Consider the following 21,550-nt stretch of genomic DNA (forward strand, 5'->3'; position numbering starts at 1 on the left):
AGTTGATGCTGCACCTGCCTTGAAATTTCGAAAGGCACGAAAATTAGACTGTTTGGCCCTTGATTTGGCCCTGTCCTGAGGATGGGTATGACCCTTACCTCCAGTAATGTCAGCAATAATTTCTTTCAAACCAGGCCCGAATAAGGTCTGCCCCTTGAAAGGAATGTTGAGTAATTTAGACTTTGAAGTCACATCAGCTGACCAGGATTTAAGCCATAGCGCCCTACGCGCCTGGATGGCGAATCCGGAATTCTTAGCCGTTAGTTTAGTCAAATGAACAATGGCATCAGAAACAAATGAGTTAGCTAGCTTAAGTGTTCTAAGCTTGTCAATAATTTCAGTCAATGGAGCTGTATGGATGGCCTCTTCCAGGGCCTCAAACCAGAACGCCGCCGCAGCAGTGACAGGCGCAATGCATGCAAGGGGCTGTAAAATAAAACCTTGTTGAATAAACATTTTCTTAAGGTAACCCTCTAATTTTTTATCCATTGGATCTGAAAAAGCACAACTGTCCTCAACCGGGATAGTGGTACGCTTTGCTAAAATAGAAACTGCTCCCTCCACCTTAGGGACTGTCTGCCATAAGTCCCGTGTAGTGGCATCTATTGGAAACATTTTTCTAAATATAGGAGGTGGGGAAAAGGGCACACCGGGTCTATCCCACTCCTTACTAATAATTTCTGTAAGCCTTTTAGGTATTGGAAAAACATCAGTACTCACCGGCACTGCATAGTATTTATCCAGTCTACACAATTTCTCTGGCACTGCAATTGTGTCACAGTCATTCAGAGCAGCTAATACCTCCCCAAGCAATACACGGAGGTTCTCAAGCTTAAATTTAAAATTAGAAATCTCTGAATCAGGTCTCCCCGATTCAGAGACGTCATCCACAGACCGAAGCTCTCCGTCCTCAGGTTCTGCATATTATGATGCAGTGTCAGACATGGCTCTTACAGCATCTACGCGCTCTGTATCTCGTCTAACCCCAGAGCTATCGCGCTTGCCTCTCAATTCAGGCAATCTGGCTAATACCTCTGACAGGGTATTATTCATGATTGCAGCCATGTCCTGCAAAGTAATCGCTATGGGCGTCCCTGATGTACTTGGCGCCATATTAGCGTGCGTCCCTTGAGCGGGAGGCGAAGGGTCCGACACGTGGGGAGAGTTAGTCGGCATAACTTCCCCCTCGACAGACCCCTCTGGTGACAATTCTTTTATAGATAAAGACTGATCTTTACTGTTTAAGGTGAAATCAATACATTTAGTACACATTCTCCTATGGGGCTCCACCATGGCTTTTAAACATAATGAACAAGTAGTTTCCTCTGTGTCAGACATGTTTATACAGACTAGCAATGAGACTAGCAAGCTTGGAAAACACTTTAAACCAAGTTAACAAGCAATATAAAAAACGTTACTGTGCCTTTAAGAGAAACAAATTTTGACAAAATTTGAAATAACAGTGAAAAAATGCAGTTACACTAACAAAATTTTTACAGTGTATGTAACAAGTTAGCAGAGCATTGCACCCACTTGCAAATGGATGATTAACCCCTTAATACCAAAAACGGAATAATAAATGACAAAAACGTTTTTAAAACACAGTCACAACTGCCACAGGTCTACTGTGGTTGTTACCCTCCTCAAACACGACTTTTGAAGCCTTTTGAGCCCTTCAGAGATGTCCTGTATCATGCAGAAGGAAGCTGAATGTCTCTGTCTGTAATTTTAGCTGTGCAGAAAAGCACTAAAATAGGCCCCTCCCACTAATATTACAACAGTGGAAAGCCTCAGGAAACTGTTTCTAGGCAAAAATCAAGCCAGCCATGTGGAAAAAAACTAGGCCCCAATAAGTTTTGTCACCAAACATATATAAAAACGATTAACATGCCAGCAAACGTTTTATATTACACTTTTATAAGAGTATGTATCTCTGTTAATAAGCCTGATACCAGTCGCTATTAAATCACTGCATTTAGGCTTAACTTACATTAATCCGGTATCAGCAGCATTTTTCTAGCAAATTCCATCCCTAGAAATATGTTAACTGCACATACCTTATTGCAGGAAAACCTGCACGCCATTCCCCCTCTGAAGTTACCTCACTCCTCAGAATATGTGAGAACGGCAGTGGATCTTAGTTACTTCTGCTAAGATCATAGAAATCACAGGCAGATTCTTCTTCTAATGCTGTCTGTGATAAAACAGTACACTCCGGTACCATTTAAAAGTAACAAACTTTTGATTGAAGTTAAAAAACTAACTATAATACACCACTCTCCTCTTACTACCTCCGTCTTTGTTGAGAGTTGCAAGAGAATGACTGGGTATGGCAGTGAGGGGAGGAGCTATATAGCAGCTCTGCTGTGGGTGATCCTCTTGCAACTTCCTGTTGGGAAGGAGAATATTCCACAAGTAATGGATGATCCGTGGACTGGATACACTTAACAAGAGAAATATATATATACTGCCGCTTGACAGGGAAAGAAAGGACATGCTGCAATATCAGTGCTAGATTTATTTGCTTTATTTTTTTAATATGCTCATATATTTACTGGATTGCAAATACCTTCCCTGGTACTGAGGAGTGGACTATAAGTTTCTTTATTATGTCACTTATGGGCAGTTTTATACATGTGTAATAGCGCTACCTAATAGTCAGAGCATTGTTAGCCACTGCTAGAGAATATTGATACTAGTCTCCTATACTGCATAGCTTTCGACTCAAAGTTTGTTGTTGTGGACACTTAATTGAGGTGTCTGAACTATCTTTTTTTTAATGTTTTTTTCTATGCCCATGAAAGAGGAAAATAAAATATTTTAAATTAAAAAATCATCAACTATAGCAGCTTTAGTGAAATGTTTTGCAAATGTGTAAAATTAATCAGAATGCAACAAATGTTTTATTTGCGACAGCAATTAGCAAGCAGATTTGGTTTAATGTATTGCTTACTCCTATGAGCAAATCAAAAGTAATTTAGCTCTGTGTACTTCAGGGGAACTATGTAGCTTTAAGTGCCACTTAAAGTGAAAGTCAATCCTAGCGTTTCACAAACACTAGGATTGACTATTGAAACAAATAAAGGGGACTTTCATTCATGAAGTATAAGATACTTCATGTAGAAAGCTCCTTTATTTGTCTCAACTGATCGCCGATTTGAGCGCCCATGGGAGCCGGATTTACCGCACTGCTATTGGCTATGAGGTGAAAACGTCACCTCTTAGGAAAATTTTTTTTTGCCGTGGCATTTGTTAGCAGCTCAAATCACTGGTCGGTTAAAACAAATAAAGGAGCTTTATACATGAAGTATCTTATACTTCATGAATGAAAGTCTCCTTTATTTGTTTCAATAGTCAATCCTAGAGTTTGTGAAACGCTAGGATTAACTTTCACTTTAAAGATCACATTTTCCATTTCACAAATCATATATGTTTGTTTATGCAAGTCCATCTACAGGCCTACCATTGGGGGTATGGTAGTTAGTAACTGAGCTCCCAGGAACACATGGGCTTGGATTCGGTTATCAGTGCTATTATTAGATGCTATGCTATGTCCATCTTATATGTAATATAGATGATTTGTGTCACTTAAAACTACATAGTTTCCCTTAAAATACACAGAGCTAAATTTCTTTTGATTGGCTCCATATCGGTAATATCGGTAAGTTTCTGGCCAAAACCGATTATTTCAGAAATTCCAAATATCTGCCCTAATAATCAGCCGCTCTGATATGTCGGTCTACCCCTAATATATAGCACCTTTTTTAAGTGTTAATTCATTAAAAACATTACAACACTGAAAACCCCAACTGGACTGTGGTTGTTCAGGTGGGATGGCAAACAAATTTGCTTTAATCAACATGAGTTTTGTCTAGTTCAGCAGTTCCCAACAGCCTTGTACGATTAACATTCTTGGACTCATAGTAATGCAATAACATAAAATTAAATTGAAAAGAAAAAAAGAATGTATTCATGATATAGTGACACCAAAACCTTTTCAACAATAAGAGTATATTTACAATCTCAAAGGGTCTCAAGGGACACTAAATTAAAAAGAGCATACAGTTTTAAGAGACTTTCCAATTTACTTCAATTGGAAAATTGTGCAAATAAAGTACACAGGAATCAGTTACACTAAATCCTATTTAACAATGAGAGTATATATCGGTACTTAAAGGGGCATTAAACATAAAAAAAGAGAATTTTACAGTAGATCTGAACCAAAAGGCTAAATAAGTTGGCAGTGTCAACTAATTTCTAAGTATAGCCATGTGTGTGTCCCAGATATTTTTGAATTCTTTTACAGTCCTTGAATTTACCATCTCTATAGGAAGTTTATTTAATAAATTAAAAAAACAACCAAAAACTGCTCCCTCACATTTCTCCTGACCCTGCTACCGTCTTACATTAGATTGTGATCCCTTGTTTTGGTATTGCTTTTTTTGTGTGGAAAATGCTTTCAGCTTCCACTTTATTAAAGAACATGAAACCAAAACAAACTTTTTTTTCATGATTCAGATATAGAATATAAATTTTAAACTTTTCAAATAACCTCTTATCTAATTTGCTTTGTTCTCTTGGTATTCTTTGTTGAAAACCATACCTAGGTAGGGTCAGGAGCTGGGAGCTAGCTGCTGATTGGTGGCTGCACATATATGCCTCTTATGATGCACTTACCAATGTGTTTAGCTAGCTCCAAGTAGTGCATTGCTTTGCCTTCAAGAAAGGATACCAAGAGAATGTTTGTTTACAAATGCATGCTCTATATCTCAGTGTTTCTAAACCTGTGAAAAAAACAGCTGATTAGTGAGAGCAGGTTAGTAACTATGGTTACTGATCAAATGAGTATTTCACCAGTGCTCTAGTTCAGCTATAATGAAAACCTGGCCTGTTGGGGGTACTTGAGGACCATGGTTGAGAAACACTGCTCTATCTGAAATATAAAATAAAAACATCTGGGTTTCATGCCCCTTTAAGTCTCTTCATATATTAAAAGGTTTTTATCATGTCACTTCTTCCCCTTCTGTCCTCTAAACTATACATACTTACATCCGAGTCTCTGTACGTTTTATATATTTTAGACCATGTACCATTTTAGTAGCCCTCCTTTGGAAGGTTTCTATCCTTCTGGAGATATGGTCTCCAGAACTGTACACAATATTCAAGATGAGACCTAAATAGTGATCTGTAAAATGGCATAAAAACCAAGTAACCTAGTGATCTTACCGGATGCACTGCTGCATTGTTTACCACATTTTAAATCCTCTGAAATAATAATTCCAAAGTCCTGTTCATTCAGTTTAACAAAGTTCTATCACATATATCAAAAGATACATTTTTAAAGAAATTAATCACCTTTATGTACATAAGCTATTTATTTTTATTTGGAAACTATCTGGAAATAAATGTTTTTACAGCTCTGGTCTATAGAAAAGAAACTCACTTTCTGTCTTAAAGGGTCATAAAAGTCAAAACCTTTCAATTTACCTTTATTATCAAAATGTACTTTTTTCTTTTAACCCTTTGAGTGCTAAGCACTTTCCCACCTGGGTGCTAAGCTGTATTTTTTTTTTTTTTTTTTTATGTTTTTACATAAAACATTTAACTTTTTTTTACAGATCCCCAATACTTTTCAATGGTGGGTTTGGGGGTCTGTAGCTGCTTATATGCCTGAGATACAGGCTTCTAAGCAGCATGTCCCCATTCCCTATACTTTGCATTGTCCATTTTAAATAAAGTTGCGCAGTGACATCATCACGCGCAAAACGTGAAGCCCCGGCAATGCCTGTCACTATACAGGCCCGATCACCGGGGTTGGAGCGGTGAACGCCTCCAGATCTCCCTCAAGGTGGAAGAGTGCTAGCGACGGCTCTGAGCCGTCGTTAGCAACTGAGTGAGACAATTTGCGTTAGCACTCAGGAGGTTAATATTTTTTGCTTGCATAGGCTCAGGAGCAGCAATGAACTACTAGAAGCGAATTGGTAACTGGCGGGTACACACGTCTCTTGACATTGGCTCACCAGATGTGTTCAGCTAGCTTTAAGTAATGCACTGCTGCTCCAGAGCCAACTACGAGCCAGATTCTGAGAAAGTTTTTTGCGCGTATCGGGTTGCGCTTGTATTACAAGTCGAAAGTAAAAAGTTTTGTTTGTGTGCTAATCCATGGGCGCAAGAAGCCAAAGTTAAAATATTGCAAACCCGATTCGAGAGATAGGAATATCTATTTAAAAATACATAGAACGTATTGTGCTATGTGCAGGACATTGAAATGTTAAATATTTACAGTAAACATTATAACTATTAAAAAAAATGAAAATTGCATAAATATGATTTTACGTTTTCATCTACTTGACTGCAAAGTGCTCCAATGCACACACACATATATATATATATATATACATATAAATATGTCTATATATGTATACATATGTATGTGTGTTTATATGTGTAAATATTCTGTAAATACATATCTAACATATAAATACACATGTACACACATATAAAACATATATATGTATGGATCTCTATGTTAAAAAAAAAAAGGCAGGCAAATGGCTTTAACACCTGAGACCCTCATATCTTTGAGCCCTTATAACGTTTTTGTGCAATTTTTTTTTTTATAATTTTTATTAGATAGTTTTATTGAGTGTAACTTCACTTTTAAATGTATTTATTTCTAATGACACGATGAGTCCACAGATCATCTAATTACTATTGGGAATATCACTCCTGCCCAGCAGGAGGCAGCAAAGAGCACCACAGCAAAAGCTGTTAAATATCACCTCTCTTCCCTCCCACCCCAGTCATTCTCTTTGCCTACGTTAGAGCAAGGAAGTGGTAAAGTTAGGTGCTAGAAAAAGATTCTTCAAGCAAGATTTTATTATTTTTTAAGTGGTGCAAGATTCTCGGGTGTAGCCGTAGTCCACATCAGTCTCTTCAGTAGGGCAGTGGTGGCTTTAGAGCACTGGGAACTTGTGGGACATAATTCTCACTGCTCCTCCCATGTAATTTATGCTGCCCTATCTCTGACAGCCTGAGTAAAATTACTTAGCCTTTTTTCTTTCCACAGGGCTATGTGAGGGAGAGGACCTCTCAAACCTGGTGAGCTGCCTTGCTGTCGGGCAGATTTGCGAGGTAAGTGCTAACTTTATTATTTCTGGGTAGGAAAAAAGAAACACTCAGAAAAAGTGGGCACTTTTCATTACAAAACTGACAAGGGCCATTTTATTACAAAGGCACTTTACTGTAAAAGGGACAATTTAACTCTCCTATACTGGAGAGGACTCATATGACAGCCGTTTGGATGCAGGCACTGGGACTGAGAAAGGACTATTTGGCAATTACTATCTGGTGGTTCCACTACTCCCGGCGGTTAAACTTTACAAAATGCCGACCGGGATATTGTTGGTTTTGCAAGGGACGCCCACGAGGGGCGGAGCTATGGGAGGCGGCAATCTGTGTTGCGCGCCACTTTTCTTCACTTCCGAGTGCGGAGGAAGAGAATTTCAGGGTCTGTCTAGAAACACATGAGTTTCTGAAAGCATGCGTTTCTAGGACCGGAAAACGGCTCATTTAGTCTGCTGCTGGAGTCCTGATTGTCTATTTAATAAAGGGAACTAAGCTCCGGTGTTGCAGGTCAGGTAGGCACCTCAGCAAAGAAGCTGAGGTGTAGAGGTGTTCTAATTTTGTTATTTAGCATAATTACTCATTCTGCAGTTTAAAGTAAAAAAGTTACTGTTTTACATTTAAAGAGACAGCAAAGTTTTTTCTATTTTAATTTTTTATTAAAATATTAAGGTTATTTTTTGTTAATTTGATCCATTGTGTGTCAGAATGAACCAAGAGCCCTTGCAAAATATCACTTGTTCTTTGTGTTTTGATGCTAATGTGGAACCACCAATCCCTTTCTGTTCCTCATGTATTGAGAGGACTTTAAAATTATAGGGATAGACTTTTTTCTCAGCCATCATTTTCTAAGGCGGATGCTGGTCAGGAAACTAATGACAGTGTTCAATATATGCTGCAGCTTTCTCCTCAAGCGTCCCAAATTGTTTCGCCCACACATGCAGTGCCCTGCGCTTCCTCTTCAACTCCTCCTGGAGTTACGTTGCATGACATCGCTTCTCTCATGTCCTCTGCGGTTTCTGATGCGTTGTCTGCTTTTCCCATGCTGCAGGGAAAGCGCAACAGGAAAAGTAAACATTCAGTAGGGGTTACTGACGCAGTTGTTGCTATTTCGGATGCCACCTCTCAGAAGCCTGAGGAGGAGTATCTTTCGGTAGCATCTGAGGGGGAAATCTCAGATTCTGACAGTGTAATTCCTACTGCTGATACTGTAGTTGTATCCTTCAGGTTTAAGCTAGAGCACCTCCGTCTGTTACTTAAGGATGTTTTAGCTACATTGGATGACAGCGACACTATGGTCGTAGTTAATCCTAAGAAATCCAGTAAGCTAAACAAATATTTTGATGTACCTTCCTCGGTAGAGGTTTTTCCTGTACCAGACCGAGCTTCTGAGATCATTGGTAAGGAATGGGAGAGACCTGGTATCCCTTTTTCTCCATCTTCTATATTTAAATATAGTTGTACGCTTAGCCAGGGTAGATATAGCTCCTTCCACCTTAGGGACTGTTTGCCAAGAGTCCCAAACAGTGTCAGATATAGGATACATCTTCTTGAAATTAGGAGAGGGTGAGAACGGGATACCCGGTTTGTCCCATTCCCTCTTAATAATCTCAGAGATTCTCTTAGGAACCGGGAAAACGTCAGTGTAAGCAGGTACCTCTAAGTATTTGTCCATCTTACACAATTTCTCTGGTGGTACCACAATAGGGTCCCAGTCATCAAGAGTCTCTAAAACCTCCCTAAGTAACAGACAGAGGTGCTCAAGCTTAAATTTAAAGGACATGACGTCAGAGTCCGTCTGAGGTAACACACTTCCCGAATCGGAAAGTTCCCCCTCAGACAGAAGTTTCCTGACCCCCAATTCAGATCCCTGTGAGGGTACATTGGAATTAGCTAACGCATCAGAGGGCTCAGCATTTAAATTGACCTCTGTCCTACTGCGTTTACCCTGTAACACTGGCAACTTAGATAATACCTATGTAAGGGTAGTTGACATAACTGCAACCATATCCTGCATATTAAATTAATTAGACGCGGTTGAAGAACCAGGCGTCGCTTGGGTGGGCGTTAAAGGTTGTGACGCTTGGGGACAAGTTAGCGGTATACCTTGATTCTCCTCAGACTGAGAATCATCTTTAGACACCTTATCTTTACATAAAATTTGTGCTTTACATTGTAAGGCCCTCTCAGTACACGAGGGACAAAAAGTCAGAGGGGGTTCCACAGTGGCATCTAAACACATAGAGCAAGGAGTTTCCTCCTCAGTGTCAGACATGTTAAACAGACTAGCAATACTAATAATAGTTGTACTTTGCTTAAATATTGAGCTCTGAATTAAATTAAATGTGAAAAAACATAATTTATGCTTACCTGATAAATTTATTTCTCTTGTAGTGTATCCAGTCCACGGATCATCCATTACTTGTGGGATATTCTCCTTCCCAACAGGAAGTTGCAAGAGGATCACCCACAGCAGAGCTGCTATAGAGCTCCTCCCCTCACTGTCATATCCAGTCATTCGACCGAAAACAAACAGAGAAAGGAGAAACCATAGGGTGCAGTGGTGACTGTAGTTTAATTAAAATTTAGACCTGCCTTAAAAGGACAGGGCGGGCCGTGGACTGGATACACTACAAGAGAAATAAATTGATCAGGTAAGCATAAATTATGTTTTCTCTTGTTAAGTGTATCCAGTCCACGGATCATCGATTACTTGTGGGATACCAATACCAAAGCTAAAGTACACGGATGATGGGAGGGACAAGGCAGGAACTTAAACGTAAGGAACCACTGCCTGTAGAACCTTTCTCCCAAAAACAGCCTCCAAAGAAGCAAAAGTGTCAAATTTGTAAAATTTTGAAAAGGTGTGAAGCGAAGACCAAGTCGCAGCCTTGCAAATCTGTTCAACAGAGGCCTCATTTTTAAAGGCCCAGGTGGAAGCCACAGCTCTAGTAGAATGAGCTGTAATCCTTTCAGGGGGCTGCTGTCCAGCAGTCTCATAGGCTAAGCGTATTATGCTCCGAAGCCAAAAGGAGAGAGAGGTTGTCAAAGCTTTTTGACCTCTCCTCTGTCCAGAGTAAACGACAAACAGGGCAGATGTTTGACGAAAATCTTTCGTAGCCTGTAAGTAAAACTTCAAGGCACGGACTATGTCCAGATTATGCAAAAGACGTTCCTTCTTTGAAGAAGGATTAGGACACAATGATGGAACAACAATCTCTTGATTGATATTCCTGTTAGAAACCACCTTAGGTAAAAACCCAGGTTTGGTACGCAGAACTACCTTGTCTGTAAGGCAGATAACTCAGAGACTCTTCGAGCCGAGGAAATAGCCATCAAAAACAGAACTTTCCAAGATAAAAGTTTAATATCAATGGAATGAAGGGGTTCAAACGGAACTCCCTGAAGAACTTTAAGAACCAAGTTTAAGCTCCACGGGGGAGCAACAGGTTTAAACACAGGCTTAATCCTAACCAAAGCCTGACAAAATGCCTGGACGTCTGGAACTTCTGCCAGACGCTTGTGCAAAAGAATAGACAGAGCAGAGATCTGTCCTTTTAAAGAACTAGCTGATAAGCCTTTGTCCAAACCCACTTGGAGAAAGGACAATATCCTAGGAATCCTAACCTTACTCCATGAGTAACTCTTGAATTCACACCAATAAAGATATTTACGCCATATCTTATGGTAGATTTTCCTGGTGACAGGCTTCCGAGCCTGTATTAAGGTATCAATGACTGACTCTGAGAAGCCACGCCTTTATAGAATCAAGCGTTCAATCTCCATGCAGTCAGTCTCAGAGAAATTAGATTTGGATGATTGAAAGGACCTTGTATTAGAAGGTCCTGCCTCAGAGGCAGAGTCCATGGTGGAAGAGATGACATGTCCACTAGGTCTGCATACCAGGTCCTGCGTGGCCACGCAGGCGCTATCAGAATCACTGATGCTCTCTCCTGTTTGATTTTGGCAATCAGTCGAGGGAGCAGAGGAAATGGTGGAAACACATAGGCCAGGTTGAAGAACCAAGGAGCTGCTAGAGCATCTATCAGCGTTGCTCCCGGGTCCCTGGACCTGGATCCGTAACAAGGAAGCTTGGCGTTCTGGCGAGACGCCATGAGATCCAGTTCTGGTTTGCCCCAACGATGGACCAGTTGAACAAACACCTCCGGATGGAGTTCCCACTCCCCCGGATGAAAAGTCTGACGACTTAGAAAATCCGCCTCCCAGTTCTCTACGCCTGGGATGTGGATTGCTGACAGGTGGCAAGAGTGAGACTCTGCCCAGCGAATTATCTTTGAGACTTCTAACATCGCTAGGGAACTCCTGGTTTCCCCTTGATGGTTGAAGTAAGCCACAGTCGTGATGTTGTCCGACTGAAATCTGATGAACCTCAGTGTTGCTAACTGAGGCCAAGCTAGAAGAGCATTGAATATTGCTCTTAACTCCAGAATATTTATTGGGAGGAGTTTCTCCTCCTGAGTCCACAATCCCTGAGCCTTCAGGGAGTTCCAGACTGCGCCCCAACCTAGAAGGCTGGAAATCTGTTGTTACAATCGTCCAATCTGGCCTGCGAAAGGTCATACCCTTGGACAGATGGACCCGAGAAAGCCACCAGAGAAGAGAATCTCTGGTCTCTTGATCCAGATTTAGTAGAGGGGACAAATCTGAGTAATCCCCATTCCACTGACTTAGCATGCATAATTGCAGCGGTCTGAGATGCAGGCGCGCAAATGGCACTATGTCCATTGCCGCTACCATTAAGCCGATTACTTCCATGCACTGAGCCACTGAAGGGCGTGGAATGGAATGAAGGACACGGCAAGCATTTAGAAGTTTTGATAACCTGGACTCCGTCAGGTAAATTTTCATCTCTACAGAATCTATAAGAGTCCCTAGGAAGGAGACTCTTGTGAGTGGTGATAGAGAACTCTTTTCCACGTTCACTTTCCACCCATGCGACCTCAGAAATGCCAGAACTATCTCTGTATGAGACTTAGCAATTTGAAAGCTTGACGCCTGTATCAGGATGTCGTCTAGATACGGAGCCACCACTATGCCTCGCGGTCTTAGAACCGCCAGAAGTGAGCCCAGAACCTTTGTAAAAATTCTCGGGGCAGTGGCCAACCCGAAGGGAAGAGCTACAAATTGGTAATGCCTGTCTAGAAAGGCAAACCTTAGGAACCGATGATGATCTTTGTGAATCGGTATGTGAAGGTAGGCATCCATTAAGTCCACTGTGGTCATGTACTGACCCTCTTGGATCATGGGTAGGATGGTCCGAATAGTTTCCATTTTGAATGGATTTGTTTAAGATCTTTAGATCCAAGATTGGTCTGAAGGTTCCCTCTTTCTTGGGAACCACAAACAAATTTGAATAAAATCCCTGTCCTTGTTCCGTCCGCGGAACTGGATGGATCACTCCCATTACTAGGAGGTCTTGCACACAGCTTAGGAATGCCTCTTTCTTTATCTGGTTTGCTGATAACCTTGAAAGATGAAATCTCCCTTGTGGAGGAGAAGCTTTGAAGTCCAGAAGATATCCCTGAGATATGATCTCCAACGCCCAGGGATCCTGAACATCTCTTGCCCACGCCTGGGCGAAGAGAGAAAGTCTGCCCCCCACTAGATCCGTTTCCGGATAGGGGGCCGTTCCTTCATGCTGTCTTGGGGGCAGCAGCAGGCTTTCTGGCCTGTTTGCCCTTGTTCCAGGACTGGTTAGGTTTCCAGGCCTGTCTGGAATGAGCAACAGTTCCCTCTTGTTTTGAAGCGGAGGAAGTTGATGCTGCTCCTGCCTTGAAATTTCGAAAGGCACGAAAATTAGACTGTTTGGCCTTTGATTTGGCCCTGTCCTGAGGAAGGGTATGACCCTTGCCTCCAGTAATGTCAGCAATAATTTCCTTCAAGCCAGGCCCGAATAAGGTCTGCCCCTTGAAAGGAATGTTGAGTAATTTAGACTTTGAAGTCACATCAGCTGACCAGGATTTAAGCCATAGCGCCCAACGCGCCTGGATGGCGAATCCGGAATTCTTAGCCGTTAGTTTAGTCAAATGAACAATGGCATCAGAAACAAATGAGTTAGCTAGCTTAAGCGTTCTAAGCTTGTCAATAATTTCATTCAATGGAGCTGTCTGGATGGCCTCTTCCAGGGCCTCAAACCAGAATGCCTCCGCAGCAGTGACAGGCGCAATGCATGCAAGGGGCTGTAAAATAAAACTTTGTTGAATAAACATTTTCTTAAGGTAACCCTCCAATTTTTTATCCATTGGATCTGAAAAAGCACAACTGTCCTCAACCGGGATAGTGGTACGCTTTGCTAAAGTAGAAACTGCTCCCTCCACCATAAGTCCCGTGTAGTGGCGTCTATTGGAAACATTTTTCTAAATATAGGAGGTGGGGAAAAAGGTGGGGAAAAGGGCACACCGGGTCTATCCCACTCCTTGCTAATACTTTCTGTAAGCCTTTTAGGTATAGGAAAAAACGTCAGTACACACCGGCACCGCATAGTATGTATCCAGCCTACACAATTTCTCTGGAATTGCAACTGTGTTACAGTCATTCAGAGCAGCTAATACCTCCCCAAGCAATACACGGAGGTTCTCAAGCTTAAATTTAAAATTAGAAATCTCTGAATCAGGTTTCCCCGAGTCAGAGATGTCACCCACAGACTGAAGCTCTCCGTCCTCATGTTCTGCATACTGTGACGCAGTATCAGACATGGCTCTAACAGCATTTGCGCGCTCTGTATCTCTCCTAACCCCAGAGCTATCGCGCTTGCCTTTTAATTCAGGCAATCTAGATAATACCTCTGACAGGGTATTATTCATGATTGCAGCCATGTCCTGCAAGGTAATCGCTATGGGCGTCCCTGATGTAATTGGCGCCATATTAGCGTGCGTCCCCTGAGCGGGAGGCGAAGGGTCTGACACGTGGGGAGAGTTAGTCAGCATAACTTCCCCCTCGACAGAACCCTCTGGTGATAATTCTTTTATAGATAAAGACTGATCTTTACTGTTTAAGGTGAAATCAATACATTTAGTACACATTCTCCTATGGGGCTCCACCATGGCTTTCAAACATAATGAACAAGTAGGTTCCTCTGTGTCAGACATGTTTAAACAGACTAGCAATGAGACTAGCAAGCTTGGAAAACACTTTAAAACAAGTTTACAAGCAATATAAAAAAACGTTACTGCGCCTTTAAGAAACACAAATTTTCCCAAATTTTGAAATAACTGAAAAAATGCAGTTACACTAACAAAATTTTTACAGTGTATGTAATAAGTTAGCAGAGCATTGCACCCACTTGCAAATGGATGATTAACCCCTTAATACCAAAAACGGAATAACAAATGACAAAAATGTTTTTTAAACAGTCACAACAACTGTCACAGCTCTACTTTGGCTTTTTACCTCCCTCAATACGACTTTTGAAGCCTTTTGAGCCCTTCAGAGAAGTCATGGATCATGCAAGAAGAAGCTGGATGTCTGTGTCTGTAATTTTTGCTGTGCAAAAAAATGCCAAAATAGGCCCCTCCCACTCATATTACAACAGTGGGAAGCCTCAGGGAACTGTTTCTAGGCAAAATTCAAGCCAGCCATGTGGAAAAAACTAGGCCCCAATAAGTTTTATCACCAAACATATGTAAAAAACGATTAAACATGCCAGCAAACATTTTAAAATACACTTTTATAAGAGTATGTATCTCTATTAATAAGCCTGATACCAGTCGTTATCACTGCATTTAAGGCTTTACTTACATTACTTCGGTATCAGCAGCATTTTCTAGCAAATTCCATCCCTAGAAAAATATTTTAACTGCACATACCTTATTACAGGAAAACCTGCACGCTATTCCCCCTCTGAAGTTACCTCACTCCTCAGAATATGTGAGAACAGCAAAGGATCTTAGTTACGTCTGCTAAGATCATAGAAAACGCAGGCAGATTCTTCTTCTAAATACTGCCTGAGATAAACAGTACACTCCGGTACCATTTAAAAATAACAAACTTTTGATTGAAGAAATAAACTAAGTATAAAACACCACAGTCCTCTTACGACCTCCATCTTAGTTGAGAGTTGCAAGAGAATGACTGGATATGGCAGTGATGGGAGGAGCTATATAGCAGCTCTGCTGTGGGTGATCCTCTTGCAACTTCCTGTTGGGAAGGAGAATATCCCACAAGTAATGGATGATCCGTGAACTGGATACACTTAACAAGAGAAAAATGAATGCCAAAAAACTGTACTGCGCCTTTAAATTTTAAAAGCGCAACTATTTTTCTGAAAACTGCAAAAACGCTTTTTTGACCAAAAAAACTATTTAAAAGTGCCCAAAATACTCCTTTAATATTGCATCCACTTGCTTATATATGCAAAAATACAAAATATATCGTTTATAACAGGATTTTATTAATTATATAAATATGGCCCCTGCACCACGCCACAGCTCTGCTGTGGCGCCTACCTGCCCCTGGAATGAAGTTGTTGTAGCTGTTATAGCGTGAAAGTACTTTTCGATAGGTTTGTAGACAAATTAGGCCTATCAGAGCCCCAGTCTCTGCTGCTATGCGATCCGGAGGAAAACTGGGGCGTACTCAAAACCTGACTAAGACCTGCATGGGTCGCAGTACACACAACATGATGAAAAATAAAAAATATATGCCATGTGCCCTCTTGTATATGCAGGCAAAATCGTAACCCTGCAGTCCTGCACCAGAAATAAAGTTAACAGCCCTCAAGCAAAAAAAACGCATCTCCCAGCGTCCAGCCCAAGATAAGACACAAAGGTCTTTGCATACTTTTGGCAAATAACATAAAATAAAGGGATTTCAAGTACACCATCTCTTTTCATTAGTGCATACTGCTTACCCTTCCCCACATAGGGGACAATGTCAGTCTGTTTTGATTCAAATCTCCCCAGAAACAAAAGACTGAACATACCTCAATGCTGCTTGTAGCAAGACTCTGTTCTCCACACTGAAGATCTTCTTACACTACCTTCAGCTGTGTTGTGGGAACCATCATGGATCTTAGATAATGTTCGCTAAGATCATCAACAACAGGGCAGAAACTAAGATGTCTCCACTCCACTTGGGAGGCAATAGACTGACAATTTCCCCCTGAGAAAAATAGTACTCTCTGGCACCATTTTAAAAATAAAAAACTTCTTGATTGAAGAATCTAAACTAACACCAAACTTTACCTCTTCCTATTACTAACACAGGCAAAGAGAATAACTGGAGGTGGAGGGAAGGGAGGAGCTATATATACAGCTCTGCTGTGGTGCTCTTTGCCACTTCCCATTAGCAGGTTAATATCCCACAAGTAAGGATGAAATCCGTGGACTCGTCATATCTTGTAGAAGAAATATCAATAAAAAAAAAAGAAAGAAAATTATTACAACTGAGCTTTACAACAGTTTGTTTTTAGTTTGTTCACATTTTAAATCCAGGTGACTCCCCGTTTCTTAAATCTGTAAGGGTACTTCATTAAACAATGGAACTGAAAAGGTTTTTTTTTTTTTTATTTAAAATGAGATTGTACAAAATCTCTTATTGCCAACCTGAGTATGTGCTTATAATGTCTAGCCTTTGCTGCTGAAAGCACTAAAACATACCTGTTTCTTGAAGTATCCAATTGCATATTCATCAGCGTACGTAAGAAAGTACAGAATGTTGTGTTTGATGTGGTATTCTTTCAAGTGATTCATTAAGTGTGTCCCATAACCCTGTAAAGAAACATTAGATACTTAATTTATCTCAGTAAGAAACTTTTCCTAATTTGCGGCATTTGTTTTGTTAATAGCTAAACTACCCCACCACTTGACTTTTTTGGAAGATCAGCCCAATTTGTTATTGGAGTAGACTCTTGTTGTTAGCAAAATTATCACCGTCTTGCCAAATAGGGGCATATATGTAGAATAGTTAGGCTTGTGAAGTCTGTAGTGTGCACATCCAATTCTCATAATTGGAAAACTCACAATATTCAGAGTTAAATTACAGGAATAGGGGGTAAAAAAAAACATAATTTATGCTTACCTGATAAATTTATTTCTCTTGTAGTGTATCCAGTCCACGGATCATCCATTACTTATGGGATATTCTCCTTCCCAACAGGAAGTTGCAAGAGGATCACCCACAGCAGAGCTGCTATATAGCTCCTACCCTAACTGTCATATCCAGTCATTCGACCGAAAACAAACAGAGAAAGGAGAAACCATAGGGTGCAGTGGTGACTGTAGTTTAATTAAAATTTAGACCTGCCTTTAAAGGACAGGGCGGGCCGTGGACTGGATACACTACAAGAGAAATAAATTTATCAGGTAAGCATAAATTATGTTTTCTCTTGTTAAGTGTATCCAGTCCACGGATCATCCATTACTTATGGGATACCAATACCAAAGCTAAAGTACACGGATGATGGGAGGGACAAGGCAGGATTAAGCGGAAGGAACCACTGCCTGAAGAACCTTTCTCCCAAAAACAGCCTCCGAAGAAGCAAAAGTATCAAATTTGTAAAATTTGGAAAAAGTGTGAAGCGAAGACCAAGTCGCGGCCTTGCAAATCTGTTCAACAGAGGCCTCATTTTTAAAGGCCCAGGTGGAAGCCATAGCTCTAGTGGAATGAGCTGTAATCCCTTCAGGGGGCTGCTGTCCAGCAGTCTCATAGGCTAGGCGTATTATGCTCCGAAGCCAAAAGGAAAGAGAGGTTGCCGAAGCTTTTTGACCTCTCCTCTGTCCAGAGTAAACGACAAACAGGGTAGATATTTGACGAAAATCTTTAGTAGCTTGTAAGTAAAACTTCAAGGCACGGACTACGTCCAGATTATGTAAAAGACGTTCCTTCTTTGAAGAAGGATTAGGACACAATGATGGAACAACAATCTCTTGATTGATATTCTTGTTAGAAACCACCTTAGGTAAAAACCCAGGTTTGGTACGCAGGACTACCTTATCTGCATGAAAAATCAGATAAGGAGAATCACATTGTAAGGCAGACAGCTCAGAGACTCTCTGAGCCGAGGAAATAGCCATGAAAAACAGAACTTTCCAAGATAAAAGTTTAATATCAATGGAATGAAGGGGTTCAAACTGAACTCCTTGAAGAACTTTAAGAACCAAGTTTAAGCTCCACGGGGGAGCAACAGGTTTAAACACAGGCTTAATTCTAACCAAAGCCTGGCAAAATGCCTGGACGTCTGGAACCTCTGCCAGACGCTTGTGCAAAAGAATAGACAGAGCAGAAATCTGTCCCTTTAAGGAACTAGCTGATAATCCTTTGTCCAAGCCCTCTTGGAGAAAAGACAATATTCTAGGAATCCTAACCTTACTCCATGAGTAATTCTTGGATTCACACCAATAAAGATATTTACTCCATATCTTGTGGTAGATTTTCCTGGTAACAGGCTTTCGTGCCTGTATTAAAGTATCAATGACTGACTCGGAGAAGCCACGCTTTGATAGAATCAAGCATTCAATCTCCATGCAGTCAGTCTCAGAGAAATTAGATTTGGATGATTGAAAGGACCTTGTATCAGAAGGTCCTGTCTTAGAGGCAAAGTCCATGGTGGAAAGGATGACATGTCCACTAGGTCTGCATACCAAGTCCTGCGTGGCCACGCAGGTGCTATCAGAATCACCGATGCTCTCTCCTGTTTGATTTTGGCAATCAGTCAAGGGAGCAGAGGAAACGGTGGAAACACATAAGCCAGGTTGAAGAACCAAGGCGCTGCTAGAGCATCTATCAGCGTCGCTTCTGGGTCCCTGGACCTGGATCCGTAACAAGGAAGCTTGGCGTTCTGGCGAGACGCCATGAGATCCAACTCTGGTTTGCCCCAACGATGAATCAACTGAGCAAACACCTCCGGATGGAGTTCCCACTCCCCCAGATGGAAAGTCTGACGACTTAGAAAATCCGCCTCCCAGTTCTCCACGCCTGGGATATGGATTGCTGACAGGTGGCAAGAGTGGTACTCTGCCCAGCGAATTATTTTTGAGACTTCTAACATCGCTAGGGAACTCCTGGTTCCCCCTTGATGGTTGATGTAAGCCACAGTCGTGATGTTGTCCGACTGAAATCTGATGAACCTCAGTGTTGCTAACTGAGGCCAAGCCAGAAGAGCATTGAATATCGCTCTTAACTCCAGAATATTTATTGGAAGGAGTTTCTCCTCCTGAGTCCACGATCCCTGTGCCTTCAGGGAATTCCAGACTGCACCCCAACCTAGAAGGCTGGCATCTATTGTTACAATTGTCCAATCTGGCCTGTGAAAGGTCATACCCTTGGCCAGGTGTACCCGAGACAACCACCAGAGAAGAGAATCTCTGGTCTCTTGATCCAGATTTAGCAGAGGGGACAAATCTGTGTAATCCCCATTCCACTGACTCAGCATGCATAATTGCAGCGGTCTGAGATGAAGGCGCGCAAATGGCACTATGTCCATTGCCGCTACCATTAAGCCGATTACCTCCATACACTGAGCTACCGAAGGGCGCGGAATGGAATGAAGAACACGGCAAGCATTTAGAAGTTTTGATAACCTGGACTCCGTCAGGTAAATTTTCATTTCTACAGAATCTATAAGAGTACCTAAGAAGGAGACTCTTGTGAGTGGGGATAGAGAACTCTTTTCCTCGTTCACTTTCCACCCGTGCGACCTCAGAAATGCCAGAACTATCTCTGTATGAGACTTGGCAACTTGAAAGCTGGACGCCTGTATCAGGATGTCGTCTAGATACGGAGCCACCGCTATGCCTCGCGGTCTTAGAACGGCCAGAAGTGAGCCCAGAACCTTTGTAAAGATTCTCGGGGCTGTAGCCAATCCGAAGGGAAGAGCTACAAATTGGTAATGCCTGTCTAGAAAGGCAAACCTTAGAAACCGATGATGGTCTTTGTGAATCGGTATGTGAAGGTAGGCATCCTTTAAATCCACTGTGGTCATGTACTGACCTTCTTGGATCATGGGTAGGATGGTCCGAATAGTTTCCATTTTGAAAGATGGAACTCTGAGGAATTTGTTTAAGATCTTTAGATCCAAAATTGGTCTGAAGGTTCCCTCTTTTTTGGGAACCACAAACAGATTCGAATAAAAACCCTGTCCTTGTTCCGTCCGCGGAACTGGATGGATCACTCCCATAACTAGGTCTTGCACACAGCGTAGGAATGCCTCTTTCTTTATCTGATTTGCAGATAGCCTTGAAAGATGAAATCTCCCTTGTGGAGGGGAAGCTTTGAAGTCCAGAAGATATCCCTGAGATATGATCTCCAACGCCCAGGGATCCCGAACATCTCTTGCCCACGCCTGGGCGAAGAGAGAAAGTCTGCCCCCTACTAGATCCGTCGCCGGATAGGGGGCCGTTCCTTCATGCTGTCTTGGGGGCAGCAGCAGGCTTTCTGGCCTGCTTGCCTTTGTTCCAGGACTGGTTAGGTTTCCAGGCCTGCTTAGATTGAGCAAAAGTTCCCTCTTGTTTTGAAGCGGAGGAAGTTGATGCTGCACCTGCCTTGAAATTTCAAAAGGCACGAAAATTAGACTGCTTGGCCTTTGCTTTGGCCCTGTCCTGAGGAAGGGTGTGACCCTTACCTCCAGTAATGTCAGCAATAATTTCCTTCAAACCAGGCCCGAATAAGGTCTGCCCCTTGAAAGGAATGTTGAGTAATTTAGACTTCGAAGTCACGTCAGCTGACCAGGATTTAAGCCATAGCGTCCTACGCGCTTGGATGGCGAATCCGGAATTCTTAGCCGTTAGTTTAGTCAAATGAACAATGGCATCAGAAACAAATGAGTTGGCTAGCTTAAGTGTTCTAAGCTTGTCAATAATTTCAGTCAATGGAGCTGTATGGATGGCCTCTTCCAGGGCCTCAAACCAGAATGCCGCCGCGGCCGTGACAAGCGCAATGCATGCAAGGGGCTGTAAAATAAAACCTTGTTGAATAAACATTTTCTTAAGGTAACCCTCCAATTTTTTATCCATTTGATCTGAAAAAGCACAACTGTCCTCAACCAGGATAGTAGTACGCTTTGCTAAAGTAGAAACTGCTCCCTCCACCTTAGGGACCGTCTGCCATAAGTCCCGTGTAGTGGCGTCTATTGGAAACATTTTTCTAAATATAGGAGGTGGGGAAAAAGGCACACCCGGTCTATCCCACTCCTTGCTAATTTCTGTAAGCCTTTTAGGTATAGGAAAAACATCAGTACACACCGGTACCGCATAGTATTTATCCAGCCTACACAATTTCTCTGGTACTGCAACTGTTTTACAGTCATTCAGAGCAGCTAATACCTCCCCAAGCAACACACGGAGGTTCTCAAGCTTAAATTTAAAATTAGAAATCTCTAAATCAGGTTTCCCCGAATCAGAGATGTCACCCACAGACTGAAGCTCTCCGTCCTCATGATCTGCATATTGTGACGCAGTATCAGACATGG

At 41.7% G+C, this 21,550-nt stretch overlaps 1 protein-coding gene across 2 annotated transcripts in view; it reads right to left on the reverse strand.

The window, feature by feature from the left end:
• KAT2A (lysine acetyltransferase 2A) overlaps window positions 1–21,550 on the reverse strand; it is a 129,375-nt gene that overhangs the window by 43,920 nt on the left and 63,905 nt on the right. For both annotated transcript variants that reach the window (XM_053699002.1, XM_053698993.1), the window contains exon 12: window positions 16,743–16,853. In XM_053699002.1, coding sequence (XP_053554977.1) covers window positions 16,743–16,853 — 111 coding nt within the window. The remainder of the gene's footprint in view (window positions 1–16,742; window positions 16,854–21,550) is intronic.

Source organism: Bombina bombina, chromosome 1, assembly GCF_027579735.1.
Source record: "Bombina bombina isolate aBomBom1 chromosome 1, aBomBom1.pri, whole genome shotgun sequence".
Lineage (NCBI taxonomy): Eukaryota > Metazoa > Chordata > Amphibia > Anura > Bombinatoridae > Bombina > Bombina bombina.